This window comes from Thermobia domestica, chromosome 3, assembly GCF_964235325.1.
Source record: "Thermobia domestica chromosome 3, izTheDome1.hap1.1, whole genome shotgun sequence".
NCBI lineage: Eukaryota > Metazoa > Arthropoda > Insecta > Zygentoma > Lepismatidae > Thermobia > Thermobia domestica.
In genome coordinates this window covers 69,391,008-69,416,884 of record NC_137456.1, presented here as the reverse complement: position 1 = coordinate 69,416,884, position 25,877 = coordinate 69,391,008, and the positions used below count along the sequence as shown (strand labels likewise).

Here is a 25,877-nt window from a genome sequence, read left to right as displayed (position 1 = left end):
GAACTACAGCACAAGAACAAAACAAACAAAAATAAACAAACAAGAATAAACTATTGGAAGTGTCACCATTGATCTCAGCGACCGCGAAAACTATGGAATTGACGCTAATATTGGTCATTTTGGATTACTTTTACATGTCTCAGTATCCGCGCCCCAGTGACCCCCGGCCCGAACAGGGTGAATTTGAAAGTTAATGCGATCAGAGTTTCACCACTGATTTCAGCGAACGCGAAAACTATGACTTCGACAGTAATATCGGTCATTTTCTACCACTTTTACATGTCCCGGTAAACGCCTCCCTGAGACTCCTCTGGTTCGAATTAAAAAGAAAAACGCTTCGTCTTGGCCTGTAGCCTGGACCAAGGTACCCGTAACCAAAATTTGATAACTCACAGGTCAGACCCCAGGCCGGTCCCGTAAAAACCCTCCTTAGACCCTCTGGTTCGAATTTTTAAGAAAAAACGCTTCGTCCTGATCTGGGGCCCGGGCCAAGGTACCCCTGACCAAAATTTGGTAACTCTGTCCACTCGTCTGGTCCCCAGACCGCACACAGAGACAGACAAACACACAATCAAACTCTTTATTTTATTTATATTAGATTAGATACATCGATCAGCCAGAACACTGTGACCACCTGCCTACTATCGATATAAACCCGTCCAGGCGATAGCAGCGTCACCTGCCGAGGAATGCCTACTAGTGAGACACACGTACGGTGCATGTAGTATCAGTGAGAGTGCTGGCCTTGTGTAGAATGGGGAAGGCGCGCGATCTATCAGAGTTTGACCGAGGGCAGGTTGTAATGGCCCAGAAAGTCGGCACGAGAATTTCGGAAACTGCAGGACTTGTCGGGTATTTGATGAGTGCTGTGATGAGTGTCTTCAACAAGTGGCGAAACCAAGGGAAAACGACGTCCAAACGTCTAGTGGTTGGACGCCCCCACCTCGTTACAGATGTCGAACTACGTAGGCTGGGCAGACTGATAAAACACGACAGGCAGCGAACTGTGACGGAACTAACATCAGACTATAATGTTGGGCAAAGTACAAGTGTGTCTCAACACAGTGCACCGAATACTCTTAACGATGGGCCTCCGCAGCCGACGACCCATCCATGTGCGAATGTTAACACCACGACATTTGCAACTACAACTGAAACGAGCATGTGACCATCGCCACTGTCTCTTGGCGCAGTGGCAGAGCGTTCCATTTTGTGATAAATCCGATACCTTCTTCATCATGACGGTGGAAGGGTGCGAATTCGTCGTGTTCCAAGGGAACAGCTTCTTGACACCTGTACTGAGGGACGGAGACAAGCTGGCGGTGGCTTAATTATGTTCTGGGGAACATTCACGTGAGCATCCATGTGTCTAGTGAAGCTCGAGCAAGGCACCATGACTGCCTAGGCGTATCGCACACTGCTTCACCCTAAAAAATGGTATAGTTGGCATAACCATTAAATGGTTAATAATACCAGAATAGTATTGCTTATATAGGGACAGCTATGCTTATGGCCAGTAATAGCATACAGGTATGGCTACTAAATCCGGGTTATTGTTACCATACATATGTGCAATAGTACCATATTTCTGTATTGTAAATTTAACTATAATCGGAGTTAATAGTCAATATTACCATGCAGATTACAATACAGCTACATCCCAACTATACCTTTATAGCTCTGCCTACAATACCATATTCGTTCGAATACTATACCGTATAGGTATTGCAAAGATACTAGATAGTTGGACAACAGGTGGACAACCATACCGTATAGTCATTGTAACCATTATATATTGTTGTATTTGCAAGACTAAATTACAGTACCTACAATACCGTATGGCTATTTTAACAATACTGTCTTATTGAGACAACCATATAGCAGGGTAGCTGCACCAAATTTTATACTTCATGTAACCATACTATATTGCTGTAGTTGCAATATTATATGACTATATCTACAATACGGTATGGCTATGTGAACAAGAACGTCTTGTTGAAGCAGCCATGTAAGATGGTAGATGGAACAACCTGCATAGGTACTATAACCATATTATATTGCTATGGTAGCCATGCCGTATTGTAATATTGAAGATAAAGTATGTTTGCTGTTACCATGCTAGATTGTTGACAGAACAATCTAGCATAGTGTGTGGAACAATTTCGGAATTGTTATAGAAACAACACGCATAAACACACCACCTTGATTCTGCTTCATATTAAACTTCACAGAAGATAAGACAAAGGTATTATTAGAAACAGTTCCAGTAACCATTTCAATACTTCTTTAAATGGATAATGGAAATGTTTCTAATAATACTTTTGTCTTATCTTCTGTGAAGTTTGATATGAAGCAGAATCAAGGTGGTGTGTTTATAGCTATCGTAACCATGCAGTGTTGTTTCTATAACAATGGAACTGAGGTGGTATGCAATGTAGATCAGAAATTACACAGCATTTATAACAACTACTTTTATTTTCCTTTAATCAAGTATACATTACAGAAAAATTAGAAATGCAGCACAGTAATACCAAAAAAGGAACTTTACAATAATGCAGTTACGAAAGTATATAAATCTTTTAATCAATGCAATGAAAATATACCACATACTTTTGATTTACATTTCTTTCTTAATATTTTTACACGTATTTTATAAAATGTGGATGTTACTAAATAACAGTGTTATTAAAACTTGTTACAAGACTGCTTTTTTTAAATGGAAAATTTTGTAACTACCATGTAGTTCTTTAGTGTCAATACCTACATCATAATAAATGTGTTTCTTCCTACGTTTGATAAATAATACGGAAACATGCATAAAATAAAGCGTAGAAGATTGAACTGAATTAGTGTTTCGCTATGTTAACTGAATTTTCCTTATCATTTTATTATTACATATTTTTCAAAAAGCTTTTTGGAGTTGGTAGTGCGTATTTCTAATGTCATTTATTCTCTCAATTTTTTTTCTTTCTTTCTAAAGTGTACCGTATATAACGGAGTACTGAAAAGTTTTCAGAATAGTTTTGCAGCTCGTGAAGTTTAAGCTAGAATGATTAAACACCACCAAGCAATTCCTCGTACATCCTTTGTGAGTCAGTGCCCTAAGCGGCTTTGTCCTAGGAAGTCGCATTTAGTTTTTAAGCGTATCTTTCCCCAGTTATGCGCTGAGTAACAGCGAAATTGAAGGTGACGAAATTTATGAAACTAGGTAAAGCTAGAAAATCTGCTTCAGAAACACATGAAATGTTGAAGTCAACATTTGGAAAAGATGCTTTAGGCCATGGTCAAACGTAAGAGCATGTTAAAAGTGACAGAACATCGGTTGAAAATAATGTCCGTTCAGGATACCCGTCAATCGGCATAGGATTTTGTACCACGAAGAGAACATGGGAGGATTACTGTAAAGGCTGTGTAGAGACTTGCTGTAAAGACTGTGAAAAAAATTATACTACTAACTTTCCATCGGATTTACCCAACTCTGCACCGTGTAACATTTTCTTCTTCTTCAGAATGGAAATCAACTTCAAGGGCCGAGGATTTAACAGTATACAACACTCAAGCGAAACTGCCATCACGAAACACACGAGTGGAAATATATGCAAAAATTAAACGTGATCTTCTAGCACCAAGTCGCTTAAGCATTGACCACCAAGTGATGCACGAGGAGCCATTTGCCGGAATTTTACTGTACAGACACTGCGGAAACTGAGTACCCCATCATACACAAGACATTATTTAACATGATAAACGCAAACAAAAATTTACATTAAATGCCCACACAGACTGGATTACAAACGACACAATTTCACGACGAAAATTTTCGTTAGAAGTAATTATTATTATTTTACATTTTCTGAAATTATTTTCTTGGTACAATATGCATTATTTGCATCTAACAATAATACGAAAGTATTTGCTAAGCAGTAATAAGACTTGTAAGAAAAGGCACAAGAACAAATAAAATACTTAAATACAAGGGACAATAATTAGAACCATCGTTAGCGTAACGTTTCGTAACACCTAATATAAACGTTACAATACGAAAGAATATCTACTGATTCATGTTCTATCATAGGTTCGCTACATGTTTCCGTACCTATCTCTTAAGAGTTAATGGCATTTGATTTTCGCGAAGTCAGGCCTGTGGTTTTCATTCCTTAATAGTATTCGATTTCTCCTAGAAACTTTCCTTATTTTTATAAGTTTAAAATAAAATGAGGAGACAAAATGTATAACAAAGAAATTGGGGCAGCTCCTGCAAGTATCTACATTTTAAGGAGTAAAAATTTTGTTAGTGCACCAAGGATCAGAACAGGAATCGTCAGGCTGACGTCCTAGATTCAATCTTACGTCCAATAGCATATTTTCAACTCTAAAATTAGAACAAAGTGTAGTTTGAACTCAGTAAAGGTTATAGTAAATGGTTTATGTAATTCAGTGAGATTTTGAATGAAGAAATATTATGACCACTAGCAATGTATTTGCAATCAATAAAAGCTATTCTTTTCGACGTACGACACATCATACTACCATATAATATTAATCGGAATTTAATGGCATCATATGTTTTTCTTAAGACGGACACCTTCCCAAGATACGGTTCTTGACTTTGACACATTTATATTAGAATTGCAGAAACCCATTAAAAACTGCTTTCATAAATATATTTTTAGTAGTTTAAACTTAGTGTCACATGACATCCTTCCCAATTAAAAAAAAAATACTTAGAATTAAAAATGGCAGACAACGATTTACCTTCCTTTCACGCAATATTGCTTAACTTTTGTTTTAAACCCATTTCGGTAACACTAAATCCTTTTCATTAGCAAATCCAAGTTACATTCTTATGAAGGAACCCGAACCCATACAAACTTTTGCGACTGGGTACACGGATTCCTTTTCCAAAGCGGTTTTATATATATCGGGTGTAAGGAAAAGGTAGTACAGGCAGACAGACTTGATTCTACAGCTAAAACGATACGAAAATGTCTTTATAAAGTTGCCCTTTAAGGCCCCCTTTTGGAAGGGAGAGACCGGTAAACTTTGGTCGATATGGCAATATCGCACGGGTTGTCCGTAACAACACTTGATAGCAGCGACTTTGGAATGGTGTTTATCGTGGAGTAGAGGAAAGTGCCGTACTTCAAACGAAGGTACCTAACTTCAAAGCTCTTTGTCATTTTTCTTTTTCTTCTTCTTTTTTTAAAAATAAAAGTATGGAATATGGGATGCAGCAAAAGGTCTGAAATGTGGCGGGAAAATGTGAAGAGATGAAAACGTACATTTAAAATGTCAAATTGAATAAATGTCGTACAAAAAGAAGCTTTCTGTGCCCAGATCATGACAAAACATGCCGTTTCAAATCTAGCCATTTTGTTGTTAAAATAAAAAAAAAAACTGATTTAAAAAACCTTAGATAACGAAGAAGTTTAAACTAAACTCCAAAGCCGATATCACGTGTTTCTACAGAGTACCGCAAGGTGTTACCTCATAGTCCAAATTTTACCCGTCTGTCACTTCAAAAGGGAACCTCGGAGGACAAAATATCGTAAGACATTTTCGTTTCATTTCAGCTGTAGAGTCAGATTCTGTCCAAGCTGTGCGATCTTTTCCTTACACTCGATATGTAACCTTTTTCTATTCCGAACAAAAAATCAGTATAAAATTTACATAGAACCAACCATGTTTTTTAAAAGTTTAGTTCCTACTTCGGTGGCCATAGGACCATGCAGGCAAAACATCTAGTAGTACAGGAATGTATGCTTCATTGCAAATGCTTTGCTAGTGGATATAATATTGTTTGACTGAAAATCACATGGATTAAGAAACATTTTCTTATGCTCGAGCCCTATTACGATTATGTTAGAAAACACTGCCCCACATGCAACACAAAATCATACCGAAACAGAAACATATATGTTGTCATTATCGATTATCTTATAATACGTAGGAGGCCATGCAAAATTCAAATTTACTGGTATGCAGATCCACTCTTGCGTGAAAGACAAATGATATGCACAGTAGTGACTGTCATAGCCAACTGTTTTCATTTTCTTACATAGAAGGAAAATGTGCGACTCTTCGTCTAACAAAATTTTTTTTATATTATAAAAGTTTAAACCATCTTCATGAATTTCGAACGCTACCATGCAACACTTGAACACAAATCCGTTGTATATGCACCAAGCTACTGACCGACAAAGTTTCAACAACGAAGGAGGTAAACACATTGAAAACAATGGAAAATTCTGATCTTGTGAAAGGTATATCTTTGCTCCAGGTCCAGTTTCTTGTTGAATATGAAAACCGTTTTTCTGAAAGAACTTATAACATATCTGCAATTGGTGTTTCAAACCTATAGTTTCTAGAACATTCTTTCGACAATAAGCAATACGGGCAGCAATCTTGGACGGTTGGTGTTTGGATTCATACCTCATACACCATGTGAAAACAAGTGGTCCTATATGTCGCATTAAACGTGGATAGTGAACCATATGATGATGCTTAGGTTTTAATGTATCCTGAAAAAAAGATTTGTATATCTCATGATGTTCTTCAATTAATGTACAAAGTAATTCAGAAGTGTTTACGTGAATAACTTTTGATGTTAATATGACTGTTATTTCTCTTAGCAGAATATAAAATTTCCAAACGATATTTTCCTCGGGGATTAAGTCACCCATTATCAAACCAAAGTACCTTATGAGAAATAACATTTCAGCAGCAGACAAGTTTAATTTATTCTTTTCAAGATTTTCAGAAGATAAAGGTGCCGGCTTATTTACGTCATCTGACATGCTTGCAAAGGCCGAAATCCTACTGTTTAAAATATCCATTGTGAAAAGACGTGTTTCGTTGATGTAGTACTTCAAAATATGCATCATATCATAGTTCCCCACCCCTTCCAAAAGATCATGCATCACGTCCACACTGTAATTTTTGGTAACATGAAAACTCGGCAACATGTTCCAAGTGCTATTCTCTTTTACTCCTGTCTGTGAAGCATCTCCGAGAATTACATGTAGTTCATAATTCTCAACGTCCCGCAAATTCCGGACGTTTTCTCTTGACTGCGCCTGTAAATCTGTTTTTGATGTAAGGCAAAACCTGCAAGGGTACTTAGCAGAAAATGACTCTGTAAAGCCAAGAACGGAATTCAATCCAAGATTGTCACCTGTAATAACACACAACTTAAAATAAATCTGTACTTCTAAACCATTATACATTACACATATACCTTCACATTCTAGGAAACGCAACTCTTCAATAAGAATTGAAAAGGTTGCTTTATTACCGAAAGTTTTTCTATCATTTGAATGAAAGAGTAAGGCGAGAAATATGTTCTCTAGTTTCGCGAAAAACTCCGGTGGAATACATGCAATTGTATAATAAACTACCCCTATCTTTTTTGTACCAGCATGCCCACTTAAAGGATTGTTAATTTCGTAATCGTCAAAGTAAAGAAATAAAGGTAATATCAAACGATCATCAGAAACCGTTACCTCGTTTCTCCAATGCAGTCCTTGCACACTACTGAAAAGTACTTCAGTCTCTTGTTCTGCACTGTTCTTGAAGTGGAGTAACGTTGACAGAACATTCGGTAACTCCAAAAATCGTTTAAGCATTTTTCGCATAGGCACAAACTTTCCAAGCACTTGTAATGTTTCCACCGAAACCTCGCCTTTCTTTCTCTTTGAAGATAATTTCTGTCCAATAACATAATCAATTGGTTTTATCAACCTGCCCATTGTCTCTAACATGCCAAATCGCCTATATTCGGTTTCCAAGCTATAAAATGGACTGGATATTATACTAAACATGTTCATTACTTCAGTTACTGTATTATCATCAACATGATTTCCTCGAAGCGTTTGTAAAATTTTCTCTCTTAGCAGTTGCATCACACTACCGCCCATAAACCCGTGTACCCAGTCGCAAAGGTTTTGTATATGAGTTCTGGTTAAGTTACATTGACTATACAGTTTAGTAATAAAAAGAAGGGCTTCCTCCTTTACAGCCTCACGGTAATCTTCAAGAGAAAGGCTTTCCACAGAAGTTTCAATTGGTATATCACCATTATCAGTCAACTGTCTCTCAACATTGATGTGACACACCTCATTTTGGTATCCACGAAAAGGCTGGTTCCCATCACCACCCGTACTTGTTCTTTCGTGTTTCAGCAAGTGTTTGCGGAATGAATTGGCGTTATCAAATTCGCGTCCACACAACGATTCCCCACAACGAAAGGGGCTCATGGCACCTAATTTGTGACAAAATTTTAAATGAAGTAACAGAGACTGACTCGTTCTTAAGTCACTATGACAAACAAAACACTTAGGCATCTTCTTACAAACTAAAAAGAACGTATATACATGAAAAAACTATTTTACAAACTAAATGATTAACGGAAAACAACCTTTCCCGCCATTACACCTTTGATATTTCAGAGATAAGCGTGTTCACTGAAGGAAAATTCTTGTCGCAGTCATTTTCAATTTTGTACATATGTTTCTGCACAAATGTCCACACCTGTTCCGATTCCTTCGGATATTCTGCATCCAGTACTTGAAACGTCTTGAATGTGCTATCGATTGCTTTCAGTGGAGTTTCAACTCTGTAGAGATTATCCTCAATACTCACGTAGAAGGCTTGAGGTTCATCTATTTTTGAAGCGACAACGACGGGCATGGGCTGCACACTACATCCAAAGCGCTGCATCTTTAGATGATGCCTTTCTAACTCTGTTTGAAGATCGGACGCTTCCTGTAAGTCATGTACACAGAATTATTATCACGTTACACACCTATTAACACGTTATCAAATTCCAAAAACTACAAATACACGTATAATTAAAATGAGCTTGTATTTTAAACACGAGGTGCACCAATAATATATATAGCAATGCAATTAAACTGCTACCAACTGTTTTCAGGCATTCTTCTATACTAGAAATGTAATGTAATGAGGTCATAATTGACGCGAGTCACTTCTACGCGATATGAAATGTCTTGAAAACTAATATAGGTTAATATGACAGTATTTCGAATGTATTATTATACCCCAGGCACGTAGCCAAGGGGGGGGTCCGGGGGGTCCGGACCCCCCCCTTCGAGACCAGAAATGAAAAAAATAAGGAAGGATAAAACAAAGTAAAATGAGAAAAAGAAAGGATCAGCGTTAAAAATAAAAACAAAAACACTACAGAAAGCTTTTGGTTACTCTTTCCTATTAGGAGATTTGTATTACTTGCAATATATGGTGCTGAGGTGAGCGAGATATCCTCGCAGAGTCAGGGAATTTGAAATTTCTAGAAAAGTTACGGAATTCTCAGAATTTCTGCTACTAGTCTGGGAGAATTCAAGCTTCCGAAGCATAGTGCTGTTGTGTAACAGCGTGGACTTTTTTTTATATATATAAAATAGACCCTAATATTTTGTTATCGCTTCTCTGCAGTATCAAATATGTTATTTCAAAAACAATTTTCTACTGCTCCTTTATCCTGTCATTTGGAACAGACAGTAGTTGACAGAAAAATAAAAACAAAAATTTATGAGGAAAGAAAGTTCTGTTAACACTTGATTCAACAGAGAAAGGAATGCAGATATTGAGAAATATTTTGCAAGACATTATTGAGTATGTACTTTTTATAATAGTGAAAATGTACTTTTTATACAGGGTGTTTCAAAACAACATCGATAATGTTTGGGAGGTGATTCCTGACACTAGAATAAGACAAAAAGTATAGACCTATATGGGTGCACAAATGCTTCCTTTCGGACTTTAGGCTGCGAAAACATGAAAGAATTAACTTTAAAGATCCATAGCCTCACAATTATAGGACCTATCGTGGTCGGGTCAAGACTTCCTTTAGGAACTATTATGTGCCCTATCCAAAAATGCATGTTTCAGAATCCTGAGGTACTTCCACAACAATTTTTATAGAGGAGGTCTGGTTACGGGCATATAATTTGAAGTACTCACCAACTACCTCTATAAAAATTGTTGCGGAGGTACCGCAGGATTCTGAAACAGGGAAATTTGCAAGGGCACATAGGTCCCATACTTTTCGAGCTATGTGCCTTAAAAGTTCAGTTTTTCATGTTCTCGGGAACCTATAACTCCGAAAGGAAGCCTTTGTGCACCCAGGTTGGTCTACACTTTTTGTCTCATCTTGATATCAGTACTCATCTCCCAAACGTTGTCGGTATTGTTTAGAAACACCCTGTAATAGTTGAAGTCATAATAAAAGGAAAATTCTTATATTTGGATGAAGAGAGGAAGGACGTAAATATTGTAAAATATTTTTAAATACGTTTTTTTATTTTACTCGACATTTCTTCATAGTTTATTAAAATACTTAATAACATATTCTCATTTTATTCTTCTAACAAACCAATATATGTTGCCAGTGAAGTAATTAGATTGATCGAGCTCCTGGGCCTTTAGTACTTCATGTTACCCCCCCCCCCCCTCATTAGAAAATCCAGGCTAAACGAACCAATATATGTTTCAATAAAATAGTTTAGAATGATCGAGCCTGTGGTTTGATGACCACAGTATTTCATGCCTCGGACCCCCCCCTTCACGAAATCCTGGCTACGTGCCTGTATACCCCTTGAGTTGTACATTTTTAATACCGTTCATTGTGTTTGTATTATCCGATGCAATTAAGAAAAGTTCTGGAAAAATTAAGTAAAGTTCCTTAGAGGAATCTACCCTTTAGTATAAGGTTTGAGAATAATCACAAAGAAAACAATCTGAATTATTGCACTTATAAACTTGACAGTAGTTACGTGAATAGATAACTGCGACATCAATAAAATTGTCCTAAGCTTACACTTAATGGTTTACATTTACAGTACTAAATATTTCAATTAAATGTGGCAAACTTGGAATCACATCCAGACATAAAGTAAGCACGGATATTTTAAAGATAAATTTAGATCCTGTACGTCAATGACCGCAATTCTTGACGTTACAAATCTCCAGGAAGAAGAAAGAAAAACCTTTGCGGAAATTTGAAAAGCAAGGATGCTACAATATCAATGAATTAGTTTTTAAAATAATGATCGCGAAAAGGTTGGTGCCGTTCCCCTACGTGCTGTTTAGTATTTTTATAAGATTGATATTACACACATATCATTACCTCGAGTATAAACACTTCTTACTTATTTATGCCATAAAATGAAGAAAGGAGTGCTATCATAGTTCCAATATTTGAAGGGTTGAATGAAGAACATTTTTAAAGGCACTGGGAAAAAGCTGTTTTGAGCCAAGTAAACATTTTATCCATGACCATAAACATATTTAACCTCTACTTATGTTTTAGAAAGTTTACATAGCATTCACCGAAAGTTTTACAGCATTTTTACGTTTACTATTGTTATTGGAATATAGGGTTTCATCACGGGAACTTCATAAGGCATAAACCTACAGTGGAACCGAAAATACGAATAACATCCTAAAATCCCCTCCCCCTTCCTCCCGGGAAATCGAACGCAGTCGCCCAACAAAGGAGATAAGTGTACTAGCAACGAAGGAGTAACTTTTAGGTCGGCCTTAAGTTCGTCACGTTTGAGGGATGTCGTCCCTCGGAGAGCACACAATCCGAGAGAGGGGAAGAAAGAAAGGAATGGATGGGGAAGGAAGCGGTCTGGGACCTGTGTGTTAGGTACCATCCCGGCATTTTTAGCATCGTTCACTGTGTTTATATTATCCGAGGCGATTAAAAAACAAAAAAAACTCACCCAACCCAGGAAAAAACACTCAGGATGATTGGCCTGAAAAAGCTGTTACACTTCTTTGATCGAGTGATCCCACCGGGAATCGAACCCAGAACCGCTCGCACCAAAGGCGAGGGCGTTAGCGACTAATAAATATTGTGTTTTCCTATTTTATGCATATTCCTTTCTATCTACACAACTTAGGTTCACGATATCTTCGTAAGATACAAATCGCGTCACATACACCGATATATGCTTTACTAATTGCATGAAGAAGAGTCATGTATATTGCAAAATATGGTTGATAGCTCACTCCACCAAGGGCGTGCTGTCCCGAGGGGGCCTTTTCTTAAACAAACTTTTTTGTTTCCATGTACCACCAATATGATCCTCTTGATATGGTATGGTAATCATATCAATTGAGTGCACATCAAAGATGGAGCGGGTCAGTGGCTATGGATCACGTGGGGATAATTTTGAGTATACTTTAGTGGATCTTGGGTTACATTTCCATGTTCCACTGTTACGTATGACTACCCTAACCCAACAGTAACAACTGACTCATTGTAGTCCTCAATATAAAACATTCCACTTTGATCCACTCTCGACATATTCGGTCAGTAGGTCGAAGTAGATCAGTAGATCATGGTGACACGTGGTGAGTCAGAGTGGATCGTGGTTTGATGAAAATGGTGTTTGCTTACACAATATTTTTGTTTGAGCATAGCAGTTTTTCCAGAAAAGCTGATTTTTTTTTGTTTGTTTGTTTGTTCGATAAGGTTTCGTGCAATGTTCTCCATTCTCCAATCACTAATTAAATGTTAATGACATATTTCGTGGTAATCAAGTGTAGATATTAATACATTATATTACATAATGGTACATACTCTGACATGAAAAAGGAATCCTTGCTGTGCCTCGTATTTGGAAGGTTTCCATAATCCACCTCCGTCTTTCCTTTTGATACACGTGGTCACAGATGGGAAATATCTTCCAAGAAGTATTAATATTACGACTGTTCTGGCATCTGGAAAAGAATGAAATATCAAGAACATTTGTAGGTAATTAATTTACGCTTATACAGCGAGGTCCGGAAGTGGGCGTACCTCTAATTGGTATTTTCTGACGGTTTTTGGTTTTACCTACATTTGTTTGGTAACACTGCTTGGCATTGTCTGGTAACATTCCTTTGCATTGTCTGGCAACATTGCTGTCCATTTGTTTTCTGCTTGGTAACAGTTATCAGATCAGTTCCTGGCCGCTGGATTGGAAGAGGTTGTGCATCCAGCTCTTTGCCAGGCCTCCAAGAAGTCCCGATCTGACGATATCAGACAATGCTCCCTGGGCTTTCATGAAGCAACACGTAAGAAACACTCGATATCACACAACGCGGGAATTACGAGCAGCTGTGGAACACGCCTTCACCCTCGTTGACTCCGGAGTATCTCCGCAAAACATCTGCCAGAACTTTGTGCAGAATTCAGTTGTGTTATGACATGGATGGTGATCAACCTTTGTTTACGACTCTTACGACTCTTACGACTTCAAGGTAGCTGTGTACAGACATTCTACCATAACTAACACTATACTGTTGAAACTAAAGGGGGGTACGCCCACTTTTGGACCACTTTATACTAATTTATTTGAATGTAAGTGCTAACTTTCTTACTGCATTCATTCTCATACCTGCAGAGGTTTGCTCTGTGATACGCAATGAATACTGTATATTACTTTAAGTCAATAATCAAAGAAAAAAGGAAATTACATTTTGTAAGCAATGGACAGCAGTCTGAAAAAAAACACACACAAAAAGTATCATCTTTTGTAATTACACCCAGATTCGGCAAAGGGATAATGCGATGTTTCTTATATGCAAATATTGGGTCCAAATAATGGTGAAAACTAATCTTAATACGATACTTATCTATCGCCTATAAGTACGTGTATAAAAGCTGTACATGAAGTATATTATTTCAAGAACCAAAGGTTAAAGTCAACGTATGTATTTCTCTTTGGGAAGTTGCAACAGATACGGATAAAAAGAGATAAATTGAACAGCTTAATGAATCAAAATAGGCAATTAACAACAAGTTAAAGACTACACGCTGCGGAAAAGCTCTTTCGTCACAAATTCTAAACATTAGTTTCATTCATTGCTACAAAAGGGATTTCATATCTGCTTATTAACCCTACTGAATCTATCTTCTTCATATACTGTTATTCAAGTAAATACTGATTTCAGGGATGTAAACTGGTCACTGAAGTCAGTATTTCAGACTCTTTGGGAGATTAAACGAAAAATGTTCAATTACTACACAGCAGTTGAAATATTTCTCGTGATCTGAGCTCAATAATGAAACAAAAGAATAACAGAGCTTTTTTAAGTGCTCGATATGTTGTCGATTTACAATTATCATTTATTTTTCTTCTAGATTTTGATTTATTCTGCTCGGACTTACGACTAAAAGGAGACAAGGGAAAATTGCGGGAGCAGCTGTAATTGATCTTTTCTTTGCTTACGGGAGTAGGCTGAACAGTGTTGCGTTTTAATAATTATAGTGAACAATACTTAATGAAATAATAAACAATGTGTACACCATTTCTCCACAGTCACAACTTACTTCCATGCACTTCGATAAATTTTATTATAATTAGCAATTTTTAAAAAAGGGGGCAGGAAGGACTCGTAAACCTTATTCGCCTTCTGTGCAGATGGTATGGTAAAAATCAATACTGGATAATGAAAGTGTAAGTGTAAAGGCTAATATGGAACAGAGAAACAAAAGAGAACTTCTTCAGAAGGGAATTTGGAGGGGAGGGGATGAGAGTACAATGCTGTGACACTTAAAATGCGTCTTGATTTGTATATTTGAACAAACTTTTCTTATTAGATTACGCAATTTCTAGTTTCTTACTCCGATTATTCAAAGTATTCAAATGTTCTCGGAGGGAGTGACCGCCCCTCCCTTTAATCCGTCCGTGGTGTCATTCGTTTGGCTTTTCGCTACTAATTCAAAATGCTTTCCGAAACAAGTTGTCTTCTTGTGACAGCAGGGGGTGGAAGAAACAAACAAACCGTGAAAGGAAGAAAGAAGTGGTTTTGGGCTCTTCCAGTCCAGACCATTCTAACCACTGAGAAGTGAGAATCACAACGTGATTTTTCTGGTAAGAGCGTCCTTTTTAAAGCAGCTAACAAGCAAACAGATGGTCAGCCCTCTTCCCTCTGCAGCATACTTTTTATTCTCTGTTGCCAAACTTACTGAAGAATATATTGCAATTAATCTAACGCATGTAACGTAAATTGGAGACCGTGGTTGGATTTATATGGGTCTTGTCTATTTGTATTAAAAATTTCAAGTCATTACCTACAATACTTTGTTAGAAATTACCATATTAAAATTTACATGTTTTCAAATGGGAAGTTAGAAACATAAGCGAAGAGGTAGAAGATCCCCTTAATAAGAAAAATAATTACCTTCCCTGATGTTCTCCTGCAGCAAAAGTTCTACTAATGTGGCTCCGTCATTTGTTGTTTGTTTGGTCGTGGTAAGTATATGCTGAATCTTCTTTAAGTCTGCACTCCACGTTGAAAAAAATGTTATATCTTTCCCAGGATATAACTGGCCAAAATCAATGTCGATCTGAAAAGTAAAAGAAATTGTTGTCACATATACCTAACGCTGTTTGATGATATAATGTTCTATGCTTTCTTCTCTTTATACAAAAGTTTGGTAGTATAGTTTTCTTTGAAGTTCATTAAATAATCTTTGTTTCAACAGAGCGTTTTTAATCAAGTTATGAACATCAATGGCATTCACCCCACTATAGTATCCATTTTCAGAAAATACTATGTCTGATTGAAAAAGAAATCCCAAAGTAGGCATGTAAAAAACAATTACTTAGAGTGGAACTGATAAAATACACGCAAATATAAAACAAACTTCCAAGCGCTTTCGCATTTATGGAGTCGTCATACAGGGACGCAAAGACGAAAGTGGAATAAGAAATAGAGAAAGACACAAGGACCGCACCTATACCAACAGTGATTTCTCCACAAGGTTCTCTATTTTCTCGTATGAGTACTTGACAGCAGTCACGTGATCACATGACCACCATAGCACCTAGCAGAAATATGGCAAAATGAAATGAAATCTTTGAGTTTTACGTCTCACGGTTATGCCGGTTAGGCTAAAAGAGACGGTAATGATGAGAGATGAATGAAATGGTGGAATGAAGAAAGTGGGAGAACCCGAGAAAACCCACGAGCACGGTGTTTGTCCACCACAAAGTCCACACGGCGGGAGCAGGGTTTGAACCCGGGACCCCAAGCACCGGAGGTGAACGCTCTACCACTGAGTCACCGCGCCCCCCCCAGAAATACGGCGTAACTCGTCTTACTCTGTATCTTTCTTCTTCCACTTTCGTCTTTCTCTTCCTGCCTAACAAAGCCATAAAAGGTGAAAGCTCTTACAAGCTTTTTTTTCTTTCTTAAATCTTTGCGCGCATGTACTGCACGTGTATTTTATCTAATTTCTGGTAACTGGTTGGTTTTTAATTACACAAAAACGTGTCTTTAACGTAAGCTTACATAATTCTGAACCTTCTGCCGCTGATGCTGGTATATTTGTATATTAAAATAAACTATTAAATGTTTTCATAGGAACATTATCAACAAGAGTGAGGATGTGGGGCTGATCGGGGAGCGGGCTGGTTAGCGTAGAGGTTAATTTATTGGCATTGTACGTCGAAGACAAAAGATCTATTTTCGGCCCACTCGCACTTTTTCACTCTGATTTTTCATTATTTCTGAATCTATACAGGATTTGGTGTACTGAAAATCCGGTTGATTTTCTCAGAATTACTAAACGTTCTACCTGCTACAAGATGCACCATCTCGTCCATCAGCTTACTCACAGGAAAAAATTAGAACCGAAAAACTCCGAAACATAGTGCAAGACAGGGTACAACTTCATACACCGAAAAACACTTATAAACTCTCTCGCCTCATGCTAGGTGCTTTTTTTGCAAAGAAAAACTGCCGTGTTCGCAATTTATATATAGCATCAGCATAAGACCCTTATGTTCATGATTTTTTTTAACTCATTAAATTTTGTTACGCGTTTTTTTTTTTTCATTTTCCTTTAAGTACAGTTCGTTCTGTGATACGGAATTACACTTCCATAAAATAATATAAAGGTAATATATTTCTCAGAGGATTGACCCTCTGAAACAATCTGGTATCTATCAAGTCGAATGCAGTTAAGGACAGAGATATACCTTGGTGAAACAGAGATATATTTATTAAGACTAGAAGAACCTGTTAGAGAATCAAATCAAACCGTCATTTCGGGACTTTCGCTACATTTAGGGCTCTCAATATGATATTCGTACTCGTAAGTTCTTTTATCTCTTTCATTTACCAAACTTACAATTAAGTTTACATTTACATTTTTCTGCTATCTTTAAATACATGTAAAACTGCTGCACTGTGCGCTATAATTTAAGTATTAAATTGCAAACATTATTACATGGATAATTATTATATTTTTAAACATTGTCTCTTTTACGGATTTTTTTCTTCCTGGAATCATCTGAAATGGATTACAATTTAACGTTTCGTTCAGAATATTAATTTACTGCCGTTGAAGAAAGTATGTGCATTCGATTTCTTGGTTTAAGTTTAGCGTCTCGTTCAGTAGCGAGGCTATATGAGACGTGAACCTACAGCTTAATGTCGGATCGGAACATGAGCTTCCGCCGGGAATCAAACCCGGGTCTATCGCGCCAAAGGCGCGTCACTAACCACACAAGCACTGAAGACCTCGTATGTGCACTCGAGTTTGAAGAAACTAGGAGGGTAACAAAGAAAAGATTTAAATCATTAGTTTCCTTGTTTTGTTCTGAGTTAGTAATAGTATGACTGGGTTTGGAAAAAGCTTGCTAATATTTTTTACGAGTGAATTAAACGTACAAAATTGTTTTCATTTTTTTCTTTCTTTTGCGAAGCATCAACTTTTACACTTACACATTGACACGGACTAATCCTTACAAAATGCAAGTACCATAAGTAACTGAACGCAAAAGACAAATTTTAAAACATTAAAGTGTAATAATTAAAATTACATCTTCCTGACAGTTTCGGTATATTCCTGACACCATCTTCAGAGAGGGAATAGAATGGGAAAATAGTGGTAGCCTTTTCTCATTCTATTCCTCTATTTGAGGATGGTGTCAGAAGTACATTGAAACTGTTACCAAGATATTTTAATTTGGGTTAATTTGAGTTTAACGTCCCGTTCAGCAGCGAGGCTATATGAGAAGTGGACCTACTGATTAACGAGGAATCCGAACCTCATGAGCTCCCGCCGGGAATCGAACCCCGGTCTCCCACGCCAAAGGCGCGTATATTTTAATTTGGGCACTGTAAGGTGTTTATATTTACAAGTAAAACAGTTTGCTGAAAAAAATAGTGAGTATTATACCCAACACTTTCTCTACCGATTAAAATCGTAATACGGTTGACAATACACCTATGAATACGGTATTACAGGTACAATGATAACAAAGTACGATTATATTTGAGAAAAATAATAAGATATCAGTTATTTCTACCTCGCTATCACTAAAGGTACTGCCTTCTGAGCTGTGTGACAGGAAAGACACAGGGGATGAAGAAGTAGGAGATTTCATCTTCTGTTCCTTGTACAATTTATATTTTGATATAAATTTCATTCGTGGTCCAACTTTAGGAATTAATTCCTTTATTGCATCTACAGTTAAATTTTCGAATGCCTCATCATCGATTTCTTCCTCTGAAATAATAACAAATATTTGTTCAATAAAATACACACATTGCACAAAGCTCCTATTTAACGAACAATATAAAGATTATGTCGGAATCTAAGGTACACGATGCTGGGTGAACATAAATTTTGAGCTCCTTTCGGGAATCGAATCCGTCACTCCTCACACCACAAGCGCTAGGCAAAACAAACTGGATGTGAAGAAGCTCTAAGGAAATAAATAAATATGAATAAAACTTCCCTGAAATAAGAAAAAAATGAATCCTGCAACTCTTCATTCTTTCAATTTAATTTTATAAAACGACATGATAAAATTAGGCAGATTATACAAATATGTTCAACTTTTTGTCACGTCTTAGCTATGTTCTTCAATGTTATTCAAACCGGTTAGCATCTTAAAATATAGGTCCTGAGCGACATCTTTCCCATATTCCTATCTTTCAGTTGTGGGTCAGCTTCTTTAAGCCAAATGGCTCTTTAAAAAAAAAAAAAAAAAAAAAACTATTCGGAAATACAGCTTAGTTATTGCATGTACAAAAAGTATTTATCCTACTTGGAAGTTGGGATACAAATAACTGAAGGTCTGTCCTGAAGAGGCAAAGTAGAACTAAGGAGGTACTGTTCTGTGCCTTTTCTCTTGATATTATTTCTTCATTTGTTTGGTCTTTCGGAAAATCTTACTTTTGATGACTTCAATATGTGAATGGAATGAAGGATCTGTCAATGCTAATGAGGAAAGCATAATTACTATTGCAAAAATATCTTTAATTGAGTAAACAGGAATGAAGTATAAACATCTAGCTTCATCTACCACAGTTATGCCCTGTATGTTGATGGAGAAGAATCAACAAAGAAACAGCTGCTAAATTAAGAAAACCAAAGACAGGTCTTTTGTAATGGAACACCAAATCTTGGGAGTTACAGTTATTGTGATCTCAGAAATAAGCTGAGAAGAGGTAGAATATGCTTTAAAGAAAATGAAGACAGGGAAAGCAACTACAAGCTAAAACATGGGTGCTTAGGACCAGAAGTTGTCCTACCGCATACTATGGGATCTAATGAAAACAGTTTACAGACAAGAGAAAAATGCCAAGTCAGTGGGGAGAGAGAGAGAGAGAGAGAGAGAGAGTAGTACTGTATCTATATACAAAGAGAAGGAAGATGTACAAAATTGTGAAAATTACCGAGGAATCAAGCTGATGCCACATACAATAAACACTTGGACGATGAAGATTTAGAAAGAAAAACAACAGTTGAATCCATGCTACAGATGAGTACAACTGATACAATCAGTGGCGTCATTAGCTCTTAAATATTAAGGGGGGGGACACATGATATATCTCACATGTGCAAGTTATTTTCTAATTACATATTATGATTTGGTTTAATTTTATCGAAATAAATTAATGATATACCGTAACTCATGCAGTGCAAATAATAATAATAAAAAAATAAAATACTGGCCAGCTGGTAACTTTATACACGACACAGAAAATTACGGAGGGGCATGTCCCCGTCACGCTAACGACGCCCGTAGATGCAATCTTATTAAAGCAAACAATGGAAAAGCGTCAGGGAAAGCAATAAGGATGCAGTATTTACTGAATGGGCAAAGACGTAAGAAAGAGTACCAAGTCAGGAAGTTTGGAGGTATATGAAAGGAAAATAGAACTCCAGTAAAATACAAGAAGATTGTTCAAGATCCGTATACAAGAGCTAGTGTCCCGGTAAGAAGCAGTGTAGAAATAATACATCTTACTGCATTTAGAGTTGGACTGCACTATGGTTCGGAAGTGAGATCTCTATCTGGTAGCCCAAAACGCAACAGCCCAATACGAGCATAACCTAACCGTAACTACCCTACGCCAGAGGTCACAAAACTATCTGGATATGTAAATCCCTCAATAATGAATAGGCACGAAACGAATATAATTAAAACGTAACTAACTCAAGGAAGCAGTCACAAAACTAGCTGTGTGTATTTTTGATTATTATCTATCAGAGTTGGTTGGTGTGATGGTTTAAATTTTTAAAAAATCCAATTGGTTTAAGCCAAAACTATAAAATAAATGGTTCACAGCCAGAGTGAACACAAATTATTAGCATCTTTATTCACTTCTAAGCAATTTAAATTAGGACGCTGTACTTCGGATGCAGTGAACTACTTGAATTAAAGTAATCTTCTGTAATCTGTATAATCTTTTGAAATTGTCCATTTATATAAATTATGAAATGAAATATTTAGTTTAACGTGCCACGTTTATACACCGAAGCTAAGAGAGACGGTGATGATGAGTAATGACTGAAATGGTGGAATGGAGAAAGTAGGAGGAAATGGGAGAACCCCGAAAAACCTACGCACACGGTGTTGTCCGACAGACGGCCCACTGGCGCGAGCTGGGATCGAACGAGGGACCCCACGCACCAGAGGTGAACGCTCTACCACTGAGCCACCGTGTCCCCTTATTTCAATTTTAAGTCTGTAAAGTGATTTCACTTATGCAGTTGTCCTGAAGTGACGGAAAATATGCACAAGTATGCAAATCGGTTAAACATATTTCTATCACATGTCCTAAGGTTTAGTCTATAAACTCATCGCCTTCCTAATCAAGGGATCCCGAGTTCAAGTCCAGGTGAAGAACAATTTCTCTTGGATGTAAACCGAGTAGTGATTCAGGTCCAACCTTAAACTGTATTTCCCGTCCTTCATAACCTCACTGTTGAATAAGTATATATGGACCAGACATTTTCATTAATATGTAATCTCAACAAATAAAGTTTAAAGTGTAATAACGATGACCCCTACTATTTTTTTTTTTAAAAAAAGGAATAAAGTAATTTGAGGGTACTGGTGCTATTGAGCTCGATTTCAACCCCTTTAGAAAAAACAAAAATGAAATCTCTAAGTTTTACGTCCCACGGTTATGCCGGTTAGGCTAAAGGAGACGGTGATGATGAGAGATGACTGAAATGGTGGAATGAAGAGTAGGAGGAAACGGGAGAACCCCGAGAAAACCCACGAGCACGGTGTTTGTCCACCACAAAGTCCACACGGCGCGAGCTGGGATCGAACCAGGGACCCCAAGCACCGGAGGTGAACGCTTTAGAAAAAAACAGTAACCCGGTCAAACTCGAAGGCAAATGTCAACTAGCTCTGTTTTCCTCGCAATCGATGACTTCCAATTCCAACATGTGCAGCAGCTGTGCGTGTTACTGAAGACTAGCCTTCGGCTAGCTGGAGGTCTCGCACCTTATAAACCCACAAGTATGCCAAATGGCATCCGCAGATGTTCAGGAAAAGTCTAAGCATTTTGAGATGTAGAAGATATGATATTAAATAACTGTGAGTTTTCAGTTTTCTAAAATAAACAATATATAAATAAATAAAAATAAAAAAATTAAAAAATCCCTCTATAACTAGATATTATGTTTGGTCAATAACTTGCATATCGCTATCAAAAGCTTGCAAGCATACCGAATTTCAAACTTTTGTTCCAATTTCAATTACCTAAAACATGAGATTTTATGTCCAAAACAAACATACATTTAAATAGCACCGGAAATCTTTCTTTTTATTTTAGAATTACCCTAAAAACTAAAAATATTTACTTTTGATATTTTTTGTGAGTTACTTCCAGAAGGCTACAAACATGCCAAACTGCATCACTCTAACCTTCGGGCTACATCATTTAACTTAATAATTTTGGGCTGTAGAAGGTATCTCCATATAAATAACAAAGGAAGATTTTTCACTTTCCCAAACAACCTCACTGAACTAGGAAATGTATAGTTTTGGTGATTTACTTAGTTAATTTTATGAAAACCCTACATGAATACCGAATGTAAAGTTTTTACTCAAATACAATTTCCTAAGACTTTTTTTTTTTAAAGTACACCGAAATAAGATGGGATTTTTACTCATTCTTCCTTTTCACCTACTAAAAAGAAAAAAAAATCCTGTATATTTTTCTCTGAAGGCTATATGTATGCCAAGTTTCAACTTCACACGTCAACCGCCAGTTCCATTGTTTTGTCAGTTAATGGCACGATGAAAAGTTTGAAACTTCCGGCTTTTATCCTAACTTAACGTACGCTCTAATGCAACGTGTGAACCAGATAATTGCTAAGGAGAAGTTCTAGAACACAGGTTCCCCATATAGATTAGCAAGGTTGGTTCCTTTCTGTACCAAAATTTAAATTTTATTTCACAGAATATTGCTAGCGAGCGTCAGCAAGTGAAAGCGGGTTAGAAGACCGCAGGATACGTTGTTTTCTGTTTTTATTACAGCTAAATGGGAAGTGGGACATGTGTTCTAGAACCTTGTAATTTCTATGACGTTTATATTTTCTTCTCGCTTATTACAAAGCTAAGGCATTACTGCCGCATCGCCGGACCAGTATTAAAATCGAAAAAAAGTACCAAAATGTACTGTATACGGTTATATTTCGTTGGACTACATTAACTTACATTAGATTACCTCGCATTAGGATAAGGGCATAAAAAACTACAGTGCAAAAAACACAAACCAACTTGTGCTAGGTGGCCACTAAGTGCACGAATGATATCTAACCGAGCCAAGGTAGGGTGGAGTAGCGGACCAGCGCGGTAGTGTGCCCGAAAGGAGCAGGCGCGTCAGCGACGATGTGTACACGCGTAAGCGAGGGTACTGAAAACATCTGGTTTCCGCAATCATATACATTTCAATAGCAATTGCCATACTAATAATGCTTTACTTGCAAAAACAGAAGTCACACCTTCAAAATCGTGAACAAGAGTTTCTTGGGGTTTTCTTTCCTTAAACAAGTACTCAGCTAAATAGCCCTCTAAATAGTTTTCCTTCTTCCCTGACGCTGTAAAATAATACGCTCCCTTTCCTTTCTGTATTTTCAATTCATTTCCACATTTTCCACACACCGTCAACCTTTTCAGTATACTGGTCTTTCACAAAATTTCAACAACTGTCGCTCGTTATTTTTGAACAGTTCTATGTACGTAACACACGACATGTGACAGCCTTGACATACACGAGCTATTTTCATACTCCTCTTCGCGCCACTACATCATAACAACTATATCTCTCCGCGAAATGGTCCATCCACCTCCACATACAGTGTCGCTTACAACATCAAAAATAACCAATTTCTTCATTTTTACTATTCCCCTTACATGACTTTCACTCATTCTTGCTCATAAACAAACAAACAAAAAAAAAAAAAAAAAAAAATTTCCAACTGACGCGGCAAATTTTCTAAAACTGTTCCGGTGATACACCAGTTAACCCCAAAGCTAAATAAGCTCCCTTTCGTGGGAACAATCACATACAAAATCATTATGAATACTTGACTAATTTCAGTAAACTGTGAGATCAACTAAGCTTATATATTAGTTTCATTAGATCATGGTCCCTTGTACGAAGGTACTGAATGGTTAAACTTAGGTCAAGCTTCAGTACTGCTGAATGGGCTGACTGGTAAATAATTTATGAACTACTGGTACATCATTTGAGGAATTAGTTGACCTCTGACCGAGTCTGATCGGGTTAGATCACTTCTTGAGGTCAAAACCGAGCACTCAATCCAATCAGCGCCCCACCTTTACTTAGTTTTAAATAGGGACTTTGTTTACTCCACTTTAATTTAACCTAAATATATTTAAAAAAATGAACTGGCTCAAACAAAATATCGGATTTAAAAAGAAAATGGTTTCTGCAAAACCTGTTATTTATGTGCTTTGAAGTTTGACATCACCATCATGAATTAAATTAAAAGTGCAAAGGTGGTGTCACTTAGTGTAACACAAAGAGAAAGGCCTTCTGTAATAATTTGAAAGCGACAGAAGCACACTTAAAAAGCATTAAATCATAACCTATCGTGTTTTCTTTTTGCTACAAATACCTAAACTAGCCTATCTAACCATACTTTCACTCGCTGTCGCTTGTTCAGCATTAATTAGTAAAAATTAAGGGTGAATTATTATTAAAATTCTTGATCCCATCTGTACTGTTTGTAGAAATTAATAAGGGCACAAAGTATAACAATTAAGGGGTCCAAAGTTGGACGTCCGTTTTCAGCAAAATTTTGAAACTTGCACGGAAGATACGTATAATTTGATCGTTTGTGTGCTTGATAATATATAAAGATAATACAACAACACTCTCTCTATTTGTTATATATAATTGGTTATAAACATGGGACTACTAAGCGAGCGAAGAGAACTACCTCGCGCAAGGCAACCGAATAGTTGCATTGTGGGAAAGTAACGAGCATTCATAATATCAATATTGCGGGTAATATACCGAATCGCTGTACGGGATGTGAACTGACAGTGTTGAATTTCGTGAAGCTCCCGTCGAAGGGTACTTCTATTATAGATCCTAACGTAACCTAACCTAACCTACACTTTCTCCCAACTCGCGAAATTGAAAAATTATACATTTTAATAGCTTTTACGCAATTTTGGTAGAAAAGTATCGGACGTCCAACTACGGAATAAATGCCCAATTAAGTAAAACTCAACGTAGAATAATCAACATAGGATCACTATGATCCTCAAGCATCGAATCGTTCTGCAAAAGCTTAAGCCTCTTCCAAATAGTACGAACTCTCACATTAATAATAACCTTTCTCTCAACTTTTCACACAAACATCTTACAAGAAGTCTTAAATCATTATTACACCTTATATAATTTCATCTGTACATTTTCGGGCTTACGTTTAGATTTGCCCCTCCAGTTTCCAACCTACGAAAATGCAGTTAAAACCTTAAAAATTGTTAGGTTAGGTTAGTTTAGGTTACCTGGTAAGACTTTAGTTAGACTAGAACACTGACTGAAACAGGTTCTAATATCGTTATTCCGAGTAAAAACGGGCTAGAAACTCTAAACTTACCCTCAATTGCGTGAACACATCGTGTCTCTATTTTAAAGTATTTTGATTTGGTGATAATAAAAATAATATTTTGGAAGCGTCATAAATGCTTAATAATACACTATTTCGTACAAGGGAATTTTGTTGCTTGTGTGCAATACAATTCAAATAAACATTTAGAAATACATATCTTCAATTTACATATTGAAACTTACTGACTATCCACTTACCTTGAAATTTCATTATTAGGGTTTCTAAACCCCAGTCTTTTAACATAGTTTCGTAATTCATATTAACTATAGAATCTATCATGGCGGCTACATGACAACTCGTAAAAGGCGGGATTTCGCATAGTTGCCATAACAAGAGTTTTATATTGTGATAGCCATTCTAACCATAATGCTATTGCTATTTTAGCAATACTAAATAATCTGGTTATATAAACAATATGCATGATATTATTAACCATACTAATATTAGCAAT

At 36.9% G+C, this 25,877-nt stretch overlaps 2 protein-coding genes across 2 annotated transcripts in view; one reads left to right on the top strand and one right to left on the bottom strand.

Annotated features, from left to right (window-relative positions):
* LOC145681451 (uncharacterized) overlaps nt 1-25,877 on the top strand; it is a 59,398-nt gene that overhangs the window by 9,775 nt on the left and 23,746 nt on the right. The window lies entirely within an intron of this gene.
* Nucleotides 8,428-25,728, bottom strand: LOC145680480 (uncharacterized). Its single transcript, XM_081751054.1, has 5 exons — nt 25,624-25,728; nt 18,336-18,535; nt 15,199-15,364; nt 12,611-12,750; nt 8,428-8,763 (listed from the first exon to the last, which is right to left on the bottom strand). Exons 1-5 carry the CDS (start codon nt 25,703-25,705, stop codon nt 8,428-8,430), a joined length of 924 nt encoding a protein of 307 aa, XP_081607180.1. The 5' UTR covers nt 25,706-25,728.